Here is a 22,959-nt window from a genome sequence, read left to right on the forward strand (position 1 = left end):
GCTTGTTCAGCTAAGCAGAGATTTTTTTGAAGATAATTAATAATACTGAGATCAGATATACTATGCTAATTTGTGGGGAGGGAAGTGTTAAGTAGAGTGTAAACTGTTATTGCCCATGCATTTGAGTGGTTTTTGATTGCTTTTCTGTGCTTGATTTAGATTGGAGTGATCAGGGTTGCATATCGTACATTCCTGGAATGAAATGTCCATGTTTGCTTGGGTTATGTTGAAGCTGAACAAGCATGTCAGTTATGACCCCTTGCCTCTAAATTAGGGGGTCAGTAAGTGAATTCAGGGAGGTCAAAATAGTAACATTTGCTGAGGACTCAAGGATGATGTGTTGTCTGTTCACGTCACAGTGGAAAGCAGCTGGTTTTTGTAAAACTCATACAGAACAATGGGTAATAATAGCTGTATGAACAAAAAAAACAAAACAAAATGCGACACCTTGTCATTAGTTTCTATAGGTGTAAGATTCAGTTTATTTTTTAAACCATACAACTGTGATAAAATATTTTAACTTTAACATATTTAGAAGTTTGGCAACTGCTTAATGCAGAACATCACAGTTGTTGTACTTGTAGCTTGTTTGCAGCTCATGTCAATGTTTCAATATACAATGCCTTGTCAGGTAGAGAATGAAACGGAACAGGAGGTAGAGGCAAAGGAGGAATCTGATGAGGAAGAAGATGAAGACGAGGAGTCCTGTCGACTCCGGTTTAAAACTGAACGAAAAGATGCAACGGTCATACGACTGTCCGACGCAGCCAGTAAAAGAAGGAACATTCCAGAAACCTTGGGTATGGAAAATTAAGACAAATACTTTAGTCAGGGCAAAAGCAGTTCACTGGTTTGTTTTAATGATTATTAAATTCCAGTTTCAAAGTGTGAAATATAGCTTTAAGTCAACTACAGTTTAATTGTGAAATACTTTTTTGCACAATCTTTGTCTTGTTTTAATCTGCCATGGCATTGGGGTGTGTGTGTGGTTTTCAGGGAACATGTTTTTTTCCATATAATTTTTATTTGTTACAATATGACTGAAACCTTGGCTACACCAGTAAAGACACCACTAGAGTCAGAAACTAACATATGAGGCATGTTACAGGGGAATAAGAGAAACAACAAAATAAAATCTTACTTTTGTAAATGAACTTCAGTTGCAAAATGTTGTTGGATCTGGATACAAGGAATTATCTTGCTAATAAAAAGAAAAAAGACATGCCTGTTAAAGTATTACATCTCCCTAGTGTGAAATCTTGAAATAGCTGAAGGAAAACATTTAACAAGCCAATTGACATTTCAGCTAAAGTTACAAATGCAATTTTCATTTTGTCACATTTTGGTGACCTTGTGTGACAGCTTATTTCTATTGGAAGAAAGCACTTCTTACTTACTGATTAAAGGTGTCGTCTGAAACCATTCTATTTCTGGGGTGGTAAAATTAATCTTGACATTTAGTGCAGGGAAAATAATTGCTGATTCAGTGTGTGTGGAGCTTCTCGACGACCCTGTACCAAGCTCATGTATTCCGATAAATAAATATATATATATACATATATATATATATATATATATATATATATATATATATATATATATATATATATATATATATATATATATATATATATATATATATATATATATATCCCCCCCCCCCCCCCCCCCCCCCCCCCAATCATTAATATAAAGTCAAATGGAAAACCTGACGTTTAAAAAAAATAGATCTAGATGTTAAATGTATGTGGTTGCAGTACAGGTATTGTACGCCACCTACAGGCAACTTAAGTATGTATGTATATAAAAATACTTGTAGAATTTTTTTTTTTTTTTCTCTTGTTAAATAAGAAAATACATGAATGTTAATATGTCTAGACTGTCTGCCACATGTGGTCTCTAATCTTTACCCTGTTTGGCTTGAATTTCAGAGCTTTCTGAAGAAGCTAAAGCAACACTGATGGACTTTGAAGAAAAAGAGCGTCAGCGCAAGCAGGGTCGCTTTGGGGGATGGGGAAGGGGGAGAGGGAGAGGAGCTTTCCCTGGCTATGAGCATGGGAATTTCAGGAGAGACGCTGGGGGCAGAGGAAGAATGAATGAGCAGAGGCCTCCATTGATGTCCATGCCAGTGTCTTTGCAGGTAAAAAAAAAACAAAAACAAACAAAAAAAACAATACTCTAACAAATTTTCTGAGTAGTGGGTTTCTGAAGTGCAAATGTTCTTTGAAAAATGTGTGTCTTGATTTATTTCTTTCCCTATGTGATTAGTCATGACTCATGCTTTAAATGTTATACTTCAAGTTAAAGGAGTGCATTTTCTATTGTTTATTGCATCATTTACTTGTTATGCAAGTGTTTTAAGGAAATACAAAATGTAAAAATAATTATGCAGTTTAATTCTAAAACCCACCATGGATATCCTTGGTGATATTTGCCTTTAATATAGTCTGCTGTTTGATTGCACGATTACATTTTGTCAGTCTGCTTTTGTCCTTCTCTTGGCATGTCCTTTTGGAACAGTAGTGTTAGTTTGCTTTTGAAAAAGTCAATTAAACAAGGTCTTTGGCCCTCTTATCCGTGTTGATATATGGATTATACTAAATAACTTGGCAGTGGTCCATTCAGAAAGCATTACATGAAATTAAATTTGTACTTTGCCCAGGATTTAGTTTCTTGTGCCATTTTTTTTTTATTATTAAAAATCTATTGGAGCATATAATCCATTCATTTGGACTGTTCATGCACTTTCCAATGCCTTTGAAGGGAGTTTTTGTAAACTGAGAAATCTACTTTGGAGGCATTTTGTTCACTAGAAAAGAGATTCTTGCTCACACAGAAACATTTATTGTGGTGTTTAAGTTCTCGATGGCAGGCGAGGGTTGAATTCAGTTAATATGCCGATAGACAACAAAGCGATCGGACACAAACTAAACACATGTCAATGCATGCGTTTTCTTTCAATATTGTTGCATTTGGCTGTTTTAGCCAATTTAGAATCATTATTTGATTTTTACTAGGTCTACATGTAGTAATTTAACAGATGCAACACTCATTTTTTCTTTTTTAAACTTCCAACTTCAGCTCTTCAATTCTTAGGGTGCGTTTTTTTAAACAAAAGGTGTAACTAGTGAACACAGTCTGAGTGTTTGCATTTAACTGCAGGGCTAGTAGCAAAAGCACCGTGGGCTGTCAATCAGTCAGTTAGGTCTTGTCATAACTTGTGATTTGTTACGATGTACAAATTAATGGAAGTAAATATGAACTGTCTACATGCAGAAAAGTGTGCGGTAAACTCATGAAAATGCCCTCTGGCGTTGTGCAAAAAACTGCAAATGCTTTTTAAAAAAAAAAGGTTCGGTTTTCTATTTTGTCAGTGTCATTTGGTTTGGCGTTTTATGCAGGCTTCGGTTCTGGAAAATCATAACCATTGCATCCCTAAATTGGACATTTAATAAAGCCGGGCTCAAAACTTTTTAGGGAAATAATGGATCCCGTTGGAGATCTGTTCAGGTGATCCGTTGTTATATATTGCCTTAATAGTAATGAGTTTTTGCATACTTTAAAAGGAGGGAATGTGAACGAATGGTCATTTTCTTAAGGAATTATCATCATACTTAAATGCTGAAGTGTCTGTACATGTTCAAATCGAGTGGCCTGGCCCCTGTAACGGGTTTGATAGGTTACAGTGAAGGGACCTATATCCTCATATCTCATAGCTGCTTCAAAAATAAACAAACAACTGACATTAAAGTCCCATGCAGTCAACCACCAGAATATATGCCTTTTTAGATGAACTCTTTGGTACATCTGGCATGTCTAAGAACTCTAGCTTTTCTTGCATACCGTTATACAGACAACCGTTAATGTTCTTCATTTGTTTTTTCAGAACATGAGTTTGAAATGGCAAGACTAAAATAAAGCATTCTGCAGGAACTTTGCTTGCTTGCTTGTCTTGTCTTCTGTTCCTAACATTGCTTCTGCTCTTTGAGCCGAGTAGATACGAGCTGTCTGACTCACAGACTTTTATTCACTGCTGTCTTCAGTTGACCTGTTCTGTACTGTGTTGCGTGGTCAGGAGTCAAGCTTAATAATGCACATAGCTCAGAAGAAAGTCATTTCCTGGGTATAACAGAGCTGGCCTTTGCTCATCTATACATTAAACACCTTTTTATATATATATTTATTAAAACATTTTATTGGCTTTTTTATCTCTGTTGCCAGTCATTTTAACTCTAAGGTAAAAGGGGCATACGTGTTTCATAAATAAAAATAATGTTACCTTTCTTATTTTTCCAGTGAGGTGCACGAAACAGGGTTTAAAATTCACAAACAGGTTGGATCTGGTCATCCAAATTGTCAGCTTTTTAAGAAGAAACTGCTTGAACAACTCCTCAATTCCTTGTGTGCCTGAATGGGTTATGTTTTTACCTTCGAAGGCTCGGGACACATTACCAGAGTTTAAAAATACGTGCTATCGAACTGTATTCGTGTTTTTGTAATTTTAAATAAAGCAAACTTTGTTTATCTACACGTAATTGATGCTGCTTGCGCTATATACTGTAAGCTTGCATTGCAGTTTGCGGCCAATAAAAGAACTGCAGCTGACTTGGACAAAACAACACTTTATTGAACAGTGAGCGTTCCAAGCAGGATATCGGTAACATTTTACTACTGCTAAAAATATGATGAACTTATGCTTGTCGATTGATCCCAGAGTTGGCTGTGCATCCAGTACACAGAGTCAATGCACAGTTTGCATTCAACTTTCAAGTAATATTCTTTATGCAAATCAAAAGATCGAATTTTTTATGCGAGTGACATTTATTATGTGATTTATAGTATTTACACATTGTCAAACGGTTTCTGTTAAGAGAAAGAAGAAAGAACACACAGTGCGTGAATGCCGCCTAACAAAACTTTTTTTGTTAGCCGGATTTTGTACTACCTTTGAATTCCTAGCTAGCAATTGAACTTGTGACCTCAACCCTAGCTGTTTGTAGAGCAGTTAGTCAAGTATTGTGCTTAGTACTTAAAAACAACTGCCACCCTTCACACAGAGCATATAAAAATTTTATTCAACACAATATTAGTAACATGTGAGAGATGTAAATATACCATTAGATATCACTATCAAAAGAAATGACCAGACAGGTTTGAGGGAAACGAGATACACCACTGATTTATGAAATGGTTGTATCTGCTGATTTTATTTTATAATTTATTTTCCAAATAGCACCCACCCTCTAGGATGACCCACTATCAGCAGCTGCACCATCAACAGCCACACCACCAGCAATCTCCCAGAGGCCATTTCCAGGAGCAGAGCCAGCAGAGACAGTCCCCTCAGCCTCTGATACCTTCCCATCCGTACCACCAGTCGTCTTCTCCACAAGGAACACTCATCCGTCCACAGGCAGAAGGATCCTCACCTGCACATTCTCCACAGCAGCCCAAGAACATTCATATCAACCCGCACTTCAGAGGCCCAGTTTCCTCTCCTGTGCAAGGTTGGATAGTTTATTCTTTTAATGAGTCATGTCGATTGACCAATGTGAAAATCGACTTGTAGCTTCTGATCACATCTGAAGTACAACCATTTTTATCTTAATGTATTTTACATGTCTAGAGAACTGTTTATTTTACTTAAACTTGGCTGGGACCAGTGTTGAGCTTATCAGTCTGTCTGACAGTCTTTCTGGGTGGGTTATGGAACAGGTTTTAACATTCTCATCAGTTGTGAACCCTTCACCACTGAAGTGTCTAGAAATGCGATGGGTTTAGGGTTAGGGTTGGGGGGTTCCTATAGGGCAGAAAGGCATGCTGTATTGTGTCTGCAGTAATGACTGATAAAGGGGGAGGATTTTTTTCATTTTATTATTCCTCCCTTCAATGAATATAAATCTAAGGTTAAAGCCGTAAAACAAAACCATCCTTTTATTGGTTTGTAGACATTCGCTGATGCATTTTAGCAGTTCAAAATGATCTGACCTAAAGGTTTATTTTCTCTGACCCTTCTTTTTTTGGACATGCATTCCCTTTGTTAAAATGACGTTAACTCATCCAAGCTCAGTGTTTGTATGTTAGTATTTAATTATTCATTTGTGCAGTTAAAACATGTTTGTTTGCTTTTGAACACCCCAGACTCCTCTCCCCTCCTTTTAAAAAATAAAAATAAAGCGGAATTAATGTGCAGTGAAATTAAAAATGTTTGTGTGCAGGAAAGGCTGAACTGTAAAGATATCTAATGGGCTCTTCCCTCTCATTGCAGTGCCCTTGATGCCTGTGCCAAACCAGCCCAGGCCTGCTGTGGTTCCCCAGAGATTTCCAGTGAGTAGCAGCTGCTGCTTCTTTTCTAATGATATGGATTGCATGTGTCTTTTGTAAAGAACTATTATTATAGCAATTAATTGACTGCCCTGGCTAAATACTGTTTGAGAATCTGTAAACATTGATATGCGAATGCACAACTGGAAATGTTTGATATGAGCTTTAGGCACTGATGGGTTTTGGGGGGTTTAGTTAATGCTGCTTGCAAGTGAAGTCATGGGTCGGCACATAAAGCAACCTGCAGAATCAACCATGGAGAACAAAGAAATTCTGGAGACTTTTTTTTTTCTTTTCAAATATGTTTGAAGCAAGTGCATGTGTCATAAACAGCTTTGCAATAATGGTGGTTTAAAAAATAAAATAGTAATTACTCCATCAATGCTAAACTGTAAACTGATTACTGTATTTGAAAACAGATTACCAAATCTGCTGCAAATGTTCTTACCAGCTACCAGGGTGGAAGGCATCAGGTGTTGATTGACACATCCTGGGAAGAGCTTTTTGTAGTGATTTATGCAAATCAGGTTGAGCAGAGAATCTGCAGCAAATTGCATTTTATTCAGGTTATAGACCTTACAGAAATGAGCTTGAGGTTTGTACTTAGTATTGCACTTTCATTTCAAATGTTTGCTGTTTTCACAAAATGTTTGCAAAGCCCAGTAATTACTGCAGCCACAGATAGCAAAGGAATGATGGGCATTTTCTCTTATCGGATCTTTCGGCAGAGGAGAGCAGATGCGGCATTAGATCCCCCCAGCTGTCAAATGCTGTCAGGCTGGCATAGGGAAAATGCAATTTAAAATGCAGGTGACAAAATACCCAGCAACTTCCATTTGCCAGTGGGCATCTGATTAATCATAATTACCATACATTATCATACTATCACATTTAATGGTATAAGTAGGTTCCCATCTGCAGTTGGGCTGTACAGTACTCAGTGTGTTTCTTAGTGGAAGTGTTGTTTAGCTACGAACCCCAACCTCCAAAATGATTTCCTTTAAATTGGTGGTCTGTAAAGAACTAGCAATATTTATCAATTTTCCCAAACATGAAGTAGAAAAAAATGTTCGGTAACTTCTAGTTTTAATATGTGGTACAAGACTGCTCAAATGTGGTCCTGTAGGATTTCATAGGTATTATTGAATTACCTGATTAAGACCTAGATGTGGGTTAAAATGGTTACAATCTAGGCTACAGGTCGGACAAAGACAGGAGGATGCCAGATGTTGAGGACTGGAATTGGGCACACTGATCTAGTGTATGGTGACGTATAGACCAGATGATTTGAGATGTTACTCTGTAATAGTTTAATATAATAATGCATTGGGTGAATTGCGGGTAAGGTTAAAATATTTTGTTGGTATTTGTGCCAGAAGACTTGTGAGTCACAGTGGTACTGACCTAAGGCTGTTCAGTCTTTTCCGATCCAGGATCTTGTTCCAAGCATGCCCTTAATTATTGTATTGAGCAGTCCAGAGCCTCGTTCCCACCAGGTATTGACTGTTTGCTTGTACCCAGGTGTTAACTGTCACAGGTCTGGATTGGAATGGACTGAAAGAGCCACAAGTGATTATCACTGATGCATCATTACAGGATATATTATCTGCATTTGCTCCGCTTCAACCATAGATGCCCCCTGTTTTATTGCAAATATCATTGCGACATTTGTCTCAAAGCACCCTTTTTTGTGGTGCTGTATCAGTCGACTCCTGTGTATTCCTTTTAAAATGTATGCAGGATTAGAAGTGAGAAGGCTGCTTCGGTTATTATCAAATTCTGGAAATGTCTGCAGTATTGTATAAGTATTTAATTAAACTCTATTGTGAGTATGAAGCTGACCTTTTAAAAGAACTGATAAGATGTACAATAGCTATTTGATCCTCTTACTTGTCTAGCGCTTAAGGTAGCCGATTAACTTTCTTAAGCAACTTATGTAAAGTTTTAGCTCTGTTTTCATTCTCAGCAAGAGTCATCAATTGTGGATGAAAAGTTGGATTAAGCTGATAGCATCAAGTAATTAACAGAAGGTGGGAAGAAGTAAGAGCAGAATTTGCGTAAGGATCATGTGGTGAATAAAGGTTCATTTCTTAAATGAGGGATATTTAAGAGGATAAGAGAAAGCCAAGTGGCTCCTTATTTCTTGAAAGGATTAGAGGATTGTTATCTTATTTTCTTTGAGTAGGTAGATGGGATTGCTCCTTATGTATGCGAGCATCATGTTCAGTGAGCTATTTTCAGTGTATAATGAATGAAAGGCATGAAATTAGCAGTTGCCAGAAGCAGAAATGCTACAGCATGTTTGTGTATGCTGCACATGATCTGACATTTAGGGTTTTTCTCTGCCTTCCAAATGCAGTTGCTTTCCTGAAGGATATGATTCAGAAATGTGATATAATTATGAAACTGACACATGCTGCTCCTGCTCTGCTTAATTTTAATTCAATAAATGTATAGCCTAACTCACTGTTTTTATAATGTATGTACCAAGCTAAACCTTTAGAGTCTATACCAGGTGAGCCTTACATATCTGTAACATTAAATATATGTGGCAACGACCTTAAACTTGAGCTCTGATATGGCGCTCATGTTTCATTTTGTGACGATAAACATTAACTACCTTCACTCTTATCAGTGTTCCCCAGCTGTAAATGTTTACAGAAGCCTGTACAGTAGGAACACTCCAGGACTAAAACATGACCATTGAAAACCCTATATGTAGATATGCACTAGGCATTTGCTGTTGCTTAAGGCTGCCACACACTGTATAGGATGCGATTTCTCATGATGTGACTCGACACTTGGTTCAGAATGATATTACACACTAGAGGCAACACTTATGATAAATACCAATTGTAACTGTTCTATTTTTGTATTTAAGCCATTGACAGGTTTCTTGTGTAGACAGAAATTGAAGATACTTTATACCCATGTACAAAAGAATCATTTTTGGTGCAATTACACTCCTATACTAGGAATCTTCATCTATTGAAGATACTTGGGATGTGTGATTTGCAGATATTGATATACATTTAAATTATCTGTAAATCACACACCCAAAGTATATCCAGCTCTTTGGGAATGTACATTCTCCTTCGTAATTCATAAATGTAAACACTCAACTCAGTTAGGGCGAATGTGACAGGTGGTTACGCGCCAGTTTACTGTATTTATTGTTGCTGTTTCTTTGCCAGGGTGCCCCTGAATTCCAGCCGCCTGTCTCTGGAAACTTTAGTCAGCCCCCAAGACACCATTCCCCTGAACCCTGGAGGGGACCCCCGCAACCTCAAGAGAGGGAGCCTTTCTTTATTGGAGGTAAGCTGAACATGCCTGCATGCTTGTCTTTGTTTCCCTGGCATTTGCATGTATATCTAGAGAACTGTTTATCCAGTTGTGGTGAAATGTGGGATATGATATTGATGATTGATCGCACACCTAATTGAGAGTAACACATTATTAAGCGTATAGGAAAATAGTGTTGGGATGAACATGTGTCTTCATGTAATCAAAGCCATTATAACACTGCATTAAAGTAAACAAATAACCCAGAAATTAGAAGCGGTTGCAAAGGTCTTACTTTACTCCCATTGAACTCCACAGCATTTCAGACAAAAACAGTACAGCAAACATTTTCTTCTTTTAATCCCTGCCATTGTCGTTTCTTTGCAATAAAAAAGTGGCCAAAGATATTTTCATAAAGCAATAGGATCACTGAGGTTTACTCATGCCTTTTTTTTTAGTTGAAGCAAATGAAAACTTAAATTTTACTTGAATAAACCTTTGAAATTAAATAACAGAAAATAGGATAACAATATAAAACAAAAGCAAAACGTTGATCACTATACATAACATTTTCCTTGCAAATTGGGCCAGTGTTGGAAAGCTTGAGGTATTTTGGAGTGATGTACCTGCAATTGTATCCACCGATTGTGACTATCTTCCCAAACCTGAAGCAGCACCTGTGACTTTAGTAGAGATCACTGTTTTGCAGCATTGGTTGTGTGTGCATCCTAATCTGGACTATTTACTTCTTACTGTCAAAAACTTTTTACATGGGGGATCAAGAGAATCTATTGACATATTAATCCCACACATCACATCAGCTCTTTTTTCACTTGCCATTTTAGAAACTGTCATGCTAACTGTGACAATGTGTTAAATTGGTGCAAGGCAAAACAAGATGTGATGTGCATTTCTCATTTCTATCAATTCAATAATTTCTAGCGGACACAGGCATTGTTATTATATAACATATTTTTACCTGTTAATGTTTTTTTTTTTTTCCATTTATAAGGATTGCCTGTACGATAATACGATTTTCAGTTAAATACAGTGCCTTGCAAAAGTATTCAGACCCCTGACCAATTCTCTCATATTACTGAATTACAAGTGGTACACTGAAATTTCGTTCTGTTTGATATTTTATTTTTAAACACTGAAATTCAGAATCAATTATTGTAAGGTGACATTGGTTTTATGTTGGGAAATATTTTTAAGAAATAAAAAACTGAAATATCTTGCTTGCATAAGCATTCAACCCCTGTGCTGTGGAAGCTTCCAGTTTGCACCGATGAAAGAAATTGCCCTAGCGAGGACATAATTACCTGAACCATTAAAGTGGCTTTTACATTTTCTGGATAAAAACCCCACTGTTGAAGGATCATTGGTAAGGCTGTGAATCTGAAGGAAAATGAAGACCAAAGAGCATTCTACAGAAGTTAGAGACAAAGTAATACAAATGCATAGATTAGGGAAAGGGTACAAAATAATATCCAAGTGTTTGGATATCCCAGTGAGCACAGTTGGATCAATAATCAGGAAGTGGAAGCTGCCTCACACCACCCAGGCACTGCCAAGAAAAGGCAGTCCCTCAAAACTCAGCGCTCAAACAAGAAGGAGACTTGTGAGAGAAGCCACAGAGAGGCCAACAATCACTTTGAAGGAGCTACAGAGTTCAGTGGCTGGGAGTGGAGTAATGGTGCACCAGTCAACCATATCAAGAGCTCTGCATAACACTGGCATGTATGGGAGGGTGGCAAGAAAGAAGCAGTTACTCAAAAAGTACCATCTGAAAGCACATCTGGAGTTTGCCAGAAAGCATGAGAGTGACCCAGCTGCGATGTGGGAAAAGGTTTTGTGGTCAGATGAGACCAAGATAGAGCTTTTTGGCCAAAACTCAAAGCGCTATGTGTGGCGCAAACCTAACACTGCCCATGCCTCAAGACACACCATCCCTACAGTGAAGTATGTTGGTGGCAGCATCATGCTGTGGGGATGCTTCTCATCAGCAGGGACTGGGCATCTTGTTACCGTTGAAGAAAGAATGGATGGAGCAAAATACTGCAAGAGAATCTGCTTCAGTCCGCTAAAAAACTGAAGCTTGGGATGAAATTTCCCTTTCAGCAGGACAGTGATCCCAAGCACAAGGCCAAAGCAACATTGGCATGGCTCAAGAACAAAAAGATGAATGTCCTACAGTGGCCCAGTCAAAGTCCTGATCTCAATCCCATTGAGAATCTGTGGTACTATTTGAAAATTGCGGTCCACAAGCGTCGTCCAACCAACCTGAACAACCTGGAGCAAATCTGCCAAGAAGAATGGGCCAAAATCACTCCGACACTGTGTGCAAAGCTGGTACATACTTGCCCCAAAAGACTTAAAGCTGTTATTGCAGCGAAAGGTGGCTCTACCAAATATTAATGTGTGGGGGTTAAATACTTATGCAAGCAAGATATTTCATTTTTTTATTTTTCTTAAATATTTCCCAACATAAAACCAATGGCACTTTACAGTAATTGATTTTAAGTTTAAGTGTTCTAAAATAAAATATCGAACAGAATGAAATTTCAGTGTACCATTTGTAATTCGGTAATATGAGAGAATTGGTCAGGGGTCTGAATACTTTTGCAGGCCACTGTATAAACTAGTAGCTATGGTGACGTCACCAGTACATTATGCAAATGAGTGCCTTCGAAGATTTGAACCTTCCTTTGGTTATGTGTTCTGAATCACCGAAGGTCAAAATGTACCCTTCGTTACAGCCCTGTTTCTGTAATTTAGTACAGTGCATCTGTTCAAATGTCTCATTGTGAACTGTAAAACCTATGTGTTCAGGTTTCCTGAATGTGTTTGCAAAGCTTTTGGATTTAAAGAGTATTTTGGGTTTGTCATTGCAATGCCTGTCTAGGACACTAGAATAGCCTGGCATAGTACTACCCTGTCTAGCTAGGTAGCAGCTAAAAAAAAGACAAGAAAAAAGTAGCTAGTTGTGATCAAAACAAGAACTCTTACTGTACTGCTGTTGTATCTGTACTGCTTACTAGTCAAGTCTCTGAATACTTTAAAGAACATTCTAACTGCTAAGATCTTTATTCATTTCCCAGTTTCTTCTGTGGATTTTGCTGCACTGTTGTGGTTGAATTACTGATTCCTGTCAGTCTTCTGTTTACCGGGACACTTTTGACAATGTGACAAAATATATCTCGGGAGACTTCTCCCGGATTAAACCTTCTTTAATTAAGGAACTCATTTATAATTAGCCTTTATGCCTAGCTGATGGTAATGCATACAATATGTACACATACTGTATGTTTCATTGTATTCGGTGCAACAGAAGTAGAGATGTCACGTTTGATAAATTGAAGCAGAGCAATATGGCACAGCGTGTTTAGAAGCATTTTTGTTGTTCACAGAGCCAAGGTTCCCAGGACAGCATATGTTTGAACAACAGAACCCCCCTCCACTCATGAATAACAACCACCCTTTGCCTGGCCAGAATCCCATGCCTTTCAACCAGCAAGGGCCTGGTTTTAACCAGCAAGGGCAACAGACAGTGTTCCAACGCGAAGGACCCATGAGGCCAAACCTCCATCCTCCGGGTGCCATGGGCATGTCTCACTTCACCCAGCCCGGACCTGCCAGTCCCAGACCTTTTATTCCTCTGAGACAGCACTTTCCACAAGGCCCTGGGCAGCCCTTCCCATCACCACATATGCAGCTTGGAATGCAGGCACGCCACAGAGTAAGTGAAACAAAGTAAATTAAGATTTAACTATAGATATATATGAATGAATGAATGAAATAATTACATTTGTATGTCTTCAGGAATGGTGTATCCCTTATTGATCTGTTCAGGTAAGTATTTTGTAGAAGTGCCATTCAGGTCTTTTTAAATAGTTTTTTTTTTTTTGGTAACCTTAAGATCCAGTAGGTATAGACTGCCCTCTAGTGTTTAATTGACACATTAGGGGTTCTATGAGAGATGCCACTGTTCTAGAAGTCCTAGAATTTGTATCAAATTCCACACCTTTGTTGTGCTTGCAGACTACTGTAAAAAGTTAAACATTGGAGGAAATAAGTTTTTTTTTCTTCAAAAAATGGTGTTTATGTTAGGGCAATAGCACTAGAAATAGCATTGTTTTCAACCCGATGTACACGTACCCCTGGGGTTTAATTGTTAGATATCAGAGGTGCACTCAGCACCCTGATTTCGTATTTGATTACCGTGTAGACATTTATCAATGATAATCGATTCATTGATGTTTTAGTTTTCAAAATAAACAAATGTTATTTTTATAACAGAAGCTCTAATAACTAAAAACACCGTTGTGCATAATAGTTCAACAAAAAGGCACGACTTGCATTCAAATTATAACACTTCCGATTATAGAAAAGCAGTACAAATAACAAACACTGTAATAATAATAAAAAATACTGATTTTAACAGAAGTAATTTCTGAACTGTGCTTGTTCAATACTGGTTACATTTTATGTCCAAAAGCAAAGCATTTGAATTAATCTCACAAACGCTGACTAATGTGACTACTGTACTAAGTTCAGCTTCTTTTTCTATAATATTACCATTTAATCCAAACACAAAATGCTTTGAAACAAAAGGTAATGGGTAGATTTAATAAATACAAAAAAAACAAAAAAACAATGTTGCCTTAATTTTTTAACTAAAAAAAAAAACAAAAAAAACAGATACTTGGCCTACTGTAAAACTTCAAATAATTGCCGGGTCTCAAATAGTCGCCTGTCTCTAATACACGCCGGGGGTCTGCTGCAAATGCTGAAAATAAACGCTAGCTGTCTATTAAACAGTGGGTCTCTGGCTTGAGCGTAATGAGTGACAGCGGTGAAAGTGACTCTCACGATTAAAAATTAATAATAGAAAACGTAATTTAAGGTAGGCCTACCTGTAATGCATATTTGTTTAATGCAGTTATTATGTTAAGTTTTGAGAATTTTGAGTGTGCTTAAAGTAGGCCAGATACAAACCTCTTGGTGTATTTTAACATGTTTTTTTTTTTTGTATTAACAATGTACAAGTTTGATGTTAAACAATAAATTATTTTTGATAATGATACTTATTGCTTTTATTGTTTATTTTTATAAAATGTTTAGAAGTTTGTATTATTATTATTAACAACAATGGTAGATCTAATTCCATTTTTAAATACAAATTTGTAATTCGGCTTTTTCATTTCCTAATGTTTTGCATACTGTATCCTTGTTAGGTAGTGCATGTGAAAAGACCGTAATGATACCTTAGCTTTATACTTCAGGGTGACCAATACAGTGTCATCTTGTTATAAAATAAAACTGTTACTTAGTTTCCACTAACAACCTTTTAACGAAGTTTCTGGTGTGTTTAAATTGAGTTGTGATGCTGCTACAAGGTTGTGTGTTACCGGCTTCTCGGTGACTGCATGAAGCATGTGAAGCTAGAGATCTAATATAATCGCCGGTCTCCAATACGTGCCGGGTCTGCTGGCAAATATTATATCTCCAAAGCGTAATGTGGGCTTGAAGCGTGTATCCTAGCAGCACGCAAATCTACCGTACGAGCACTAGAAGCAGCGCAAGGTTTTAATGCAAACCGGCATCAGGAGACTTAAAACTGGGTACTGATTTGATGCATCGATTCAGCAAAATGCAGTCGAAACTCGGAAAAGTTTAAGGACAGACGATCAGCTTTGCCGAATACAAAGCGACTATGTGTTTCCAAAGAGATTCCTAAATACTGTCTTTTGACTCTGAGTCTGTGCACCCAAAGACTTAGTTAAAAGTTATAAAAACTACTGTTTGTTTGGTATTCTGTCCTAAACCAGCAGTTTGTCAGTCTCAAACTATTTGCTATATAATTTATGTACAACAAGCAGCAAGAGATTAAATGTGTTAATCAGATTATCCTGCCTTGTATTGCAACTGTGGTACCATTCAGTGCGCTACAATTGTAATGGGGTACTTGAGCAGAAATCGCCAGACAGAAGGGGTAGAGTTTCAAAAAAATGTTGAAAACCCTGCTATAACCCATTCTTTACCTTTACTAGGAACAAAGTTTTTTTTTTTTTTTTTTTTTTTTTTTTTTTTAATTAAAATTAAATCTGTTAACTAGTGTGAATTCCTAATTGTATTGTTTTGTATTTAAGGGGCCGATGCATCCTTCTCCACATTCTCAACCCTCACACCATGAGCTGCCAGCTTCACACCATCACCATCATCAGCAGCAGCAGCAGCAGCAGCAGCAGCAGCAACAGCAGCAGCACCCCCTGCACTACAGCCACCCAGGTCCACAGCGCCCCCTGCACCCTAACTCGCAGTCTTACTTCAGACCTCAGCTACAGAACATGCAGCAACAAATGAATCTGCGAATGCAGCGCCCCCCGCTCCGCACAGGCCCAATAAAACCCAGACTTGTGAGTAACAGGGTTTTAAAATAACCAGTCCTTTATTACAATTGAGAAGTGGTCATTCCAACTTTAATTGTGCATTGTAAATGTGGTTGTTCTTTTTGCGTGATCGTGTCGGATCATCCAGTTCCCAAATTTTTTCACTGTTTTTATAAAAAAAATATTTTAAATTAAAAGCTCAAGCAGTCTTAATGCAGTGGGAAACTAACATTTGTCTTTTTAGTGCAGATGAAGTTTTAATTTTCTTAGTTTTGTTTTTTCCTCAGAACACACTGCCTCAGTCTGTGAATAAGCCTCCAAACCAGCAGGTACAAGCTTTGCCTCCACGCAACAGTAACCTGCGTGAGCTCCCTGTAGCACCAGCTAATGTGAACATTCACAATAACCGTCCGATGTCGGCTCCTGCTGCGCAGGTGAGGCCTGTTGCCAGGCATATGCAGAATGCCAGGTCAATGTCCGGAGCCAAGGTGATGCCTACTGCCAGGCCCCAGCCTACTGCCAGGCCCCAAACTACTGCCAAGGCCCAGACAGTGCCCAGAATGGCAGCGAAGAATGTAGTCAAAACGGATACTCCAGTGGCACAGCTTAATCCTCCACAGACAAGTGAAGTGGTCAGTTTCATTTTCCCATTGATCATTTTGTGCATGATTGGTTTTACAAAAGGCATGCATTACGCAGTGCACTTTTTTATTTTTATGTTAGAACACTTTCATGTTCATTCCCATATAACATAGCTTTCTATATGTTGCGCAGTTACAAGCAAAATGTTGCAGGATAGACATTTACAGTTTAAATGATTATCATTGTTTTTTTTAATTCGCACCGGCTGCAAATCTTGTTATCTTAGCTTAGGTAGTCCACAGTTAAGACTGAAACAGCTGGTTTCATAGATCCAGAACAGCAATTATTTTTTTGTTTAGCTTTGTCCAAAATGATTGCAGTCTTTGTTTTGTTTTTTCTTTATACAAATGTGGTTTTGAGATTCAGTTAGCTCTTTGTCCTCCACGTTTGGTTACTGAGCAGCTTTGTAAGCAATCCAGCCCCTGGGAAATGGATGTCTCCTCAGCTAGTTACAGAGAGGGTATACAGAGGTGACTTAAAGCTGAAGGAATGGCATTTAAACATTGCACAGCACTGCTAGAATGTTAATACTATCTTTAACAGTAGGCAATGGATACTGTTAAACTCAGCAAATAAAGTTCAAGGTTGGGCAGATTGAGTGAGTGCTGGTCATTAGACCCAATTAAGTCACAAATGAGATGGATCTCTGAGAATGCAGTTAGGAAAATCAGCAGATCTAGTCACAGTTGTTTCAGGTGGAGTGTCTTCTCAATGTGTGGCCTGTCAGAAACATGAGGTTTCTTTTGTTGTGTTTCTTGCACACCTTGCAGGCTTTATATATGAGTTTTTATTTTAGCACTTTAATTCTGTTTTGATGTGACTGGTAAAAATGGTTTAACCCTTTCATGCCTGAATTATTTTTGTCGAGCTAAAGAATGGAAAATTAAGTTATATAATTAAAAAAAATAACTCCTTTATTGAGTATACATGACAACAGGATGAAATCTGTTTTTTTTTTGTTTTTGTTTTTTTTAAACATATATATTGGTAAATGGGATTTTAATGTCCTGTCAGTACTTTAAGAACTCTAAACCCCACATATTGAAAAATAACTGATTACAGTGGAGGAATCTTTGGCATCAAACATCAAGACATGTTTTTTTTTTTCCCCACTTATATAAACATAGAACTGATGCAATGTTTTTCTTACTTGTCTTTTTATCACTGCAATACAGAACCGTTATGCTAACATACGGCACTAACATAAAGCGCGACCTTAAGCCTGTCGCCTTCGGTATAACATCTATTAAGACATAAAACACATTGGCCAGATTTTTTATTTAGTTTCAGCACTAAAACTTGTTCCATGGCTTTGTTTCCGAACCACAGTAAATCCATTTGCTATGTACCTTTTTACCTGAACCGAATAAGTAGCACTGATGAAAATGATATGCAAACACGGAAAAGTGTTTTTCTAAAATTGTCTCTTTTGTTTCTTCATAAGAACCTGGATGAGGACGAAGAAACAAGGGTATACCGTTTGAAAATAGAAGAACAAAAACGTTTAAGGGAGGAAATTCTCAAACGGAAGGAGCTCAGAAGACAAATGCAGGCTGGTGTAAGGAAGAAAGAACTGCTTGAACGCATTACACAGCAGCCTCAACCACAGCTAGCAATACCGCTACAGACACCACCGCCACCTTTACCACCCTTTGTACAACCACAACAACAACAGCAGCAGCAACAACAACCAAACTCATTGCAGATACCTTCAAATGGCGTTACACAAACACCCCAGCCTGGTGCTCTACCCAGGCCAATCATAAAGAACCAGTTTCCGATGAAAAAACCACAGGCTCCGGGTCTTGGGGTTCAGCTGCAAAATGTAAGACTCCAGCAAGCTGGGCTCAATCTACAGAGGAGAAACGTGAATCCGCTAATTCAGAACAGACCGGGACCCCACTTCCAGACCCCGCAGGCTCAAGCGAGACCTGCAGTAGTGGCAGCTGTGCCAGGACTGCAGCAGAGTGCTCGGGGGGTGTTTGGACAAGGCAGACCCCAGGAATTGAAGCCTGGTGTGAAAAGGACTGTAATGCAGAGATCCAACAGTGGGAGCGGAGATGGGCCGCATGTTGGTGCCAAAATCAGGGTTGTCAAGCTATTAGGAGCGGTAAGTTCATTTTTGTGTTTTTTTTTTTATTATTTTTTATTCACTTCCGCCGGTAATATTGCATCAAATCTAAGTTCTAGATGTGTTATCGCATGCTTTTTTTGTGTTTGACACTAATAGGATCACGTCAAATTTAATGACAGTTCATTGCCTTTTTTGTTTAACACAATTAAAGAGGGATCCTGTTTGTTTAACCTGTAAGTAATTGGTTAAATGTTAGTATGAAAAAAATAATAAAACAAATAGGTGTGTTATGATACAGTTACATGAATGTTCTAAAAAGTTTGTTACTCCAAATCCTGTATGGATCTTACATGGTAACGTGGAGCTGGAATAAAATGTAGATTTAGAACATGATTACAGTTATGGAGCAGCCCATTGCATATGATTGCTTTTTGGCTTGTCTCAACTATGTGATTAGATATTGAGGGCCGGCTATATGCTCTGAAATCGTTGATTCCTTGTCTTATTCTTGTGTATATTTTAGTTATTGTCTATTATTTATTTATTTAAAAATTCTCTAGACAAGATAGACAATGTATTTGAAACTCCTCGTTCCAAGAGTGAGTTGAAATGTTAGCTATCCTGTGAACTCCTTTTCTTGCTATTTGTTGCTTTAAAAAATGGTGCCACGTTTTGGTCCGAGTATAAAGCACAGTGGTAATGTTAGTACTGTAGGATATTATCTTGAAGGCGAATTGCATCGAGTACGATGTACACAGAAATAAAACTGGAAATTCAAATTGGTAAAGTATGTTTAAACTACCTTCTGGCTTGCAACAGGTATGCGCTGGCAGCTATTCTTTATGATGATATGATTCCTCAACCACAACACCACTCCCTCAATCACACTATCGTAATGTATCCTCCTGTTTATACCACTGAATCACAGAGAGATGAGAAATTATAATGCAGGGCTCCGGACTGTGACTAAAATGGTTGCAAATGCGACAGTAAAAAAGTGTTGACAACTCTTTTCGAGGTTCGGGATAAAAATGCTGCCTGTGTATTTTACATGTGCCATTAACAAAATGTCCTGGAAACTTAAAGAAAATAATTAATGAAGAGCAGTAAGGCAGCAGAATGTTCAACAGTTAAAGTTACCGTACCAAGCTGGAAGAAATTATCTTTGTGAACTCCGATAAACCAACGTTATCGTCAGTCAGATTGTAGAGTACCTAAATATAGTTTTGAGTCAACACAAACTGATTTTTTTTCGTCTGTTGTAGATTTAGTTACATGGTTTACTGTCGAGAGTTTAAAGGTGATTTAATCAAGCAGCAGATTCCGAGTTTGATGAGCTGATAACTCTTCAGCCAAGGAAGCAGGCACGGTAATTTAAGAGTATTAAAAACAGTAATGCAGCGTGAGTCAGCTGTTGCAGGGAAAGCCTAAGTTTATTTCTCAAACTGACCGTTTAAGAAATGTGAAAGCAAAATACACAGAAGTACTTGGGACTGTAATTAGGAAGTGTACTGCTGAGAAATAAAAACAAAATAATGAAGGGAATTAAGAATGAAATTACTGCAGCTTACTTGCTTGCAGTAAATAAATGCCATTCGCTAAATTTAGCTCTGATTGTCATATATTTTAGATATTTTCATCAGCACAATGTGCTTGCTGTGGTGTATTTAATATCGCATATATAGCAGAATGAACACTTCAGTTTAAACTTGTTTTACTGAAAAAGAAACGGTAACATGTAATCATAAGAGCTGTCTGTTTTACATGCCGTCAGATCAAGACTTCAATAACACTGAGCATGGGAGCTTCAGCATGCTGTTTCCAATATTACCGTTAAAGGTGTGGTCACCAATTCCATACACAACACTTGCAAAATATTTAAAATATACACATGCTGAGTTCATTGCAATCATCAGCTGCACAGATTCATTCAGCAGAGGGGTAGGTCTTGGTTTTACAACAGCTGTTTAAGATTGCACATAGTTACTGGTACCCCTGGTTGTCCCTGTGCTGGAAACACTGGTACTTGAGATGAAAAAGATTGAAAGCCACTGGTCTAGATGATAGAGGGTGCATTTACACAAACAGGAAAATTGGTGGTAAAATAAAGAAAACATATTGTAAATATTTAAGTAATTTTAATGATGGAAAATCAATGTTGGATGTAGTTCCCCTTGATGATAATGAAGCTAAAAACCTGGATTCATTTGTATGCAAGGTAAATTTATATATATTTTTTAAAAATCTCCTTTATTTTACAAATACCTACACAAACTTTAAAAAAGTCCTGTATCAGGTCGTAATGTGTACTTTTTCACGGTTCGGTTGAGGGTCAAAAAATTTCATGCTGAGGTGTGAAAATGTGTGGCCCCCTGTGTGTGTGCCTTTATTTTCCAGCAAGACGTTACAATTTGTAACACGTTACGGTAGAAAAATATCCCTGAAGTAAAAATACGTTTTGTAGGCCTTACTTTATCCCAGTGAAATAACTACAAAGCAAAGCATGCCGAATAGCAGCTCAAGTTAAACGTTGTTTTGTTTATTCCCAAAATAAACAGCACCTAAAGTTGACACCGCATTTTATTTATTTTTTTGTAACTTTTTTCTATTCCTTGCCATTGCCGTTTCTTCACAGTAAACAGTAGCCGTAGACGGACAGGAACGCAGAAATGCCATTGTGAAATGACCGTTACCGTTTTGGTTCCCGTTTATTACATTCCACATTTCCAGCAAGCTGGGCACTGTTTAACTGAGGCATTTCAGAATGACGTGCTTGCCTTTTTTCCTGTCCCATGAGACTTGCTCTAAAGAAGGATAACGCTTTTTTGACCCAGAGGGCCTTCCACAGAGATCACTATATGTTCGCTAATAATCTGTTTTTACGCTTTGCTGTCTGAATATATATTAATCTCACATCACACAGAGTGCTTTTTCATTTGCCATTTTTTAAACTGTCACACAACTTAAGTAGTTATTTTTTGTCATTTCTAGCGAATACAAACATCTGATTTTTGTATCCGAAAACATGTCAAAAATATTTGTTCAAATATTCAGATATTTGTCCCAGCACTATTGGAAGATCAATGTATTTCCTGCACCAAAGAAAGAGACGATTAGGGAGCTGACTAAGCAGTGTTCTTGGTTTGTACTGCTGCTTGTTTGATACGTCACAAGATGCTTTTGTCTGCTTGGTGATATTAAAAATGCCTGTGGACAGGGTGAAACAAAAGATAGCGCAGGGTTTATATCATAGTGGGTACTAGTTCGAGAGGTATATCAGAATTGTGGAATTGTTTTGGAGTCATAGCGAATGAAAATAGTAAACATGTGACCTTATTCATTGCTTGTAAAACTCATTGTGTTGGTGTACGACACCCACAAAACTGATGCATCATCTGTGCGAAATCATAGGTCTAGCTCCCTTTTCAACCAGTGACACGAAAGTATTAGACAGGTATTTTCTAGTAAAGTGAGACAGTTAATGTGTTGCTATGTTAAAATCTATCCTGACCACGAGAGAAAGCTACCACGCTGTATAGCCTGTTGTATAAACTCAGTCTGTGGAGAACTGTAGAGAAGTGCGAATGTGAAAGTGTGGGAGAGTCAGTCAGCGCAGGCAGAGGTAAAGAAAACACTTGTGGGTTGGGGTTGAGTTGCAGGTCTCATAAAAGCGGGTCGGGTCGCGGGTAAGAAGACAGTGTTGCAGTGGGTTGCGGGCCCGGGTTGTAAAAATCGAACTCGCGCAGGACTCTGATGTTATGGCCTTCTGATGTCATGGCCTTCTCAAACGTCATCATTGCTTTTGATGTATTGTATCACCTAATACCCAGTGTCTCTGGTAGCTTTATTTATATTTTATTTTTAACCCAAATTGGTGGAATTCACTTCAACAAGAGCTCTGAATAGTCAAACACGTACTCTGCAGTAAGAGTGCGGTATATGGTATTGGAGATTATATTGTGACCAGAAAGCACAATGCAAATACAATTAAAGGACATTTTAAAGCCGTAAAATAAAAATGTATTGCAATAAAAAGTCAAGCACTTAACAGAACATGTTGATTAGTGATTTAAGTAACATGCACCATGGTGTTCTACCTTTCTGTATCCGGAAACATTTGTTTTATTGCATTGCAGTAAACAATAGTGAGTCATTATTGCAAACATTGTCAGCAGTAATATATTTTAGCAAATTAAGTATGTCACCTGTTTTTCAATATGTACCTAATAACTGCAATACATATAT

General features: G+C 37.8%; 1 protein-coding gene across 3 annotated transcripts in view; it reads left to right on the forward strand.

Moving 5' to 3' along the window:
* The window catches only part of LOC121310258 (RNA-binding protein 33-like), a 53,180-nt gene that overhangs the window by 10,917 nt on the left and 19,304 nt on the right, over positions 1-22,959 (forward strand). For all 3 annotated transcript variants that reach the window (XM_041243560.1, XM_041243565.1, XM_041243566.1), the window contains 9 exons: positions 632-800; positions 1,932-2,140; positions 5,234-5,507; positions 6,269-6,327; positions 9,519-9,639; positions 13,017-13,345; positions 15,759-16,025; positions 16,286-16,630; positions 18,085-18,750. In XM_041243560.1, coding sequence (XP_041099494.1) covers positions 632-800; positions 1,932-2,140; positions 5,234-5,507; positions 6,269-6,327; positions 9,519-9,639; positions 13,017-13,345; positions 15,759-16,025; positions 16,286-16,630; positions 18,085-18,750 — 2,439 coding nt within the window. The remainder of the gene's footprint in view (positions 1-631; positions 801-1,931; positions 2,141-5,233; positions 5,508-6,268; positions 6,328-9,518; positions 9,640-13,016; positions 13,346-15,758; positions 16,026-16,285; positions 16,631-18,084; positions 18,751-22,959) is intronic.

The sequence above is a fragment of the Polyodon spathula genome, chromosome 3, assembly GCF_017654505.1.
Source record: "Polyodon spathula isolate WHYD16114869_AA chromosome 3, ASM1765450v1, whole genome shotgun sequence".
Classification (NCBI taxonomy): domain Eukaryota; kingdom Metazoa; phylum Chordata; class Actinopteri; order Acipenseriformes; family Polyodontidae; genus Polyodon; species Polyodon spathula.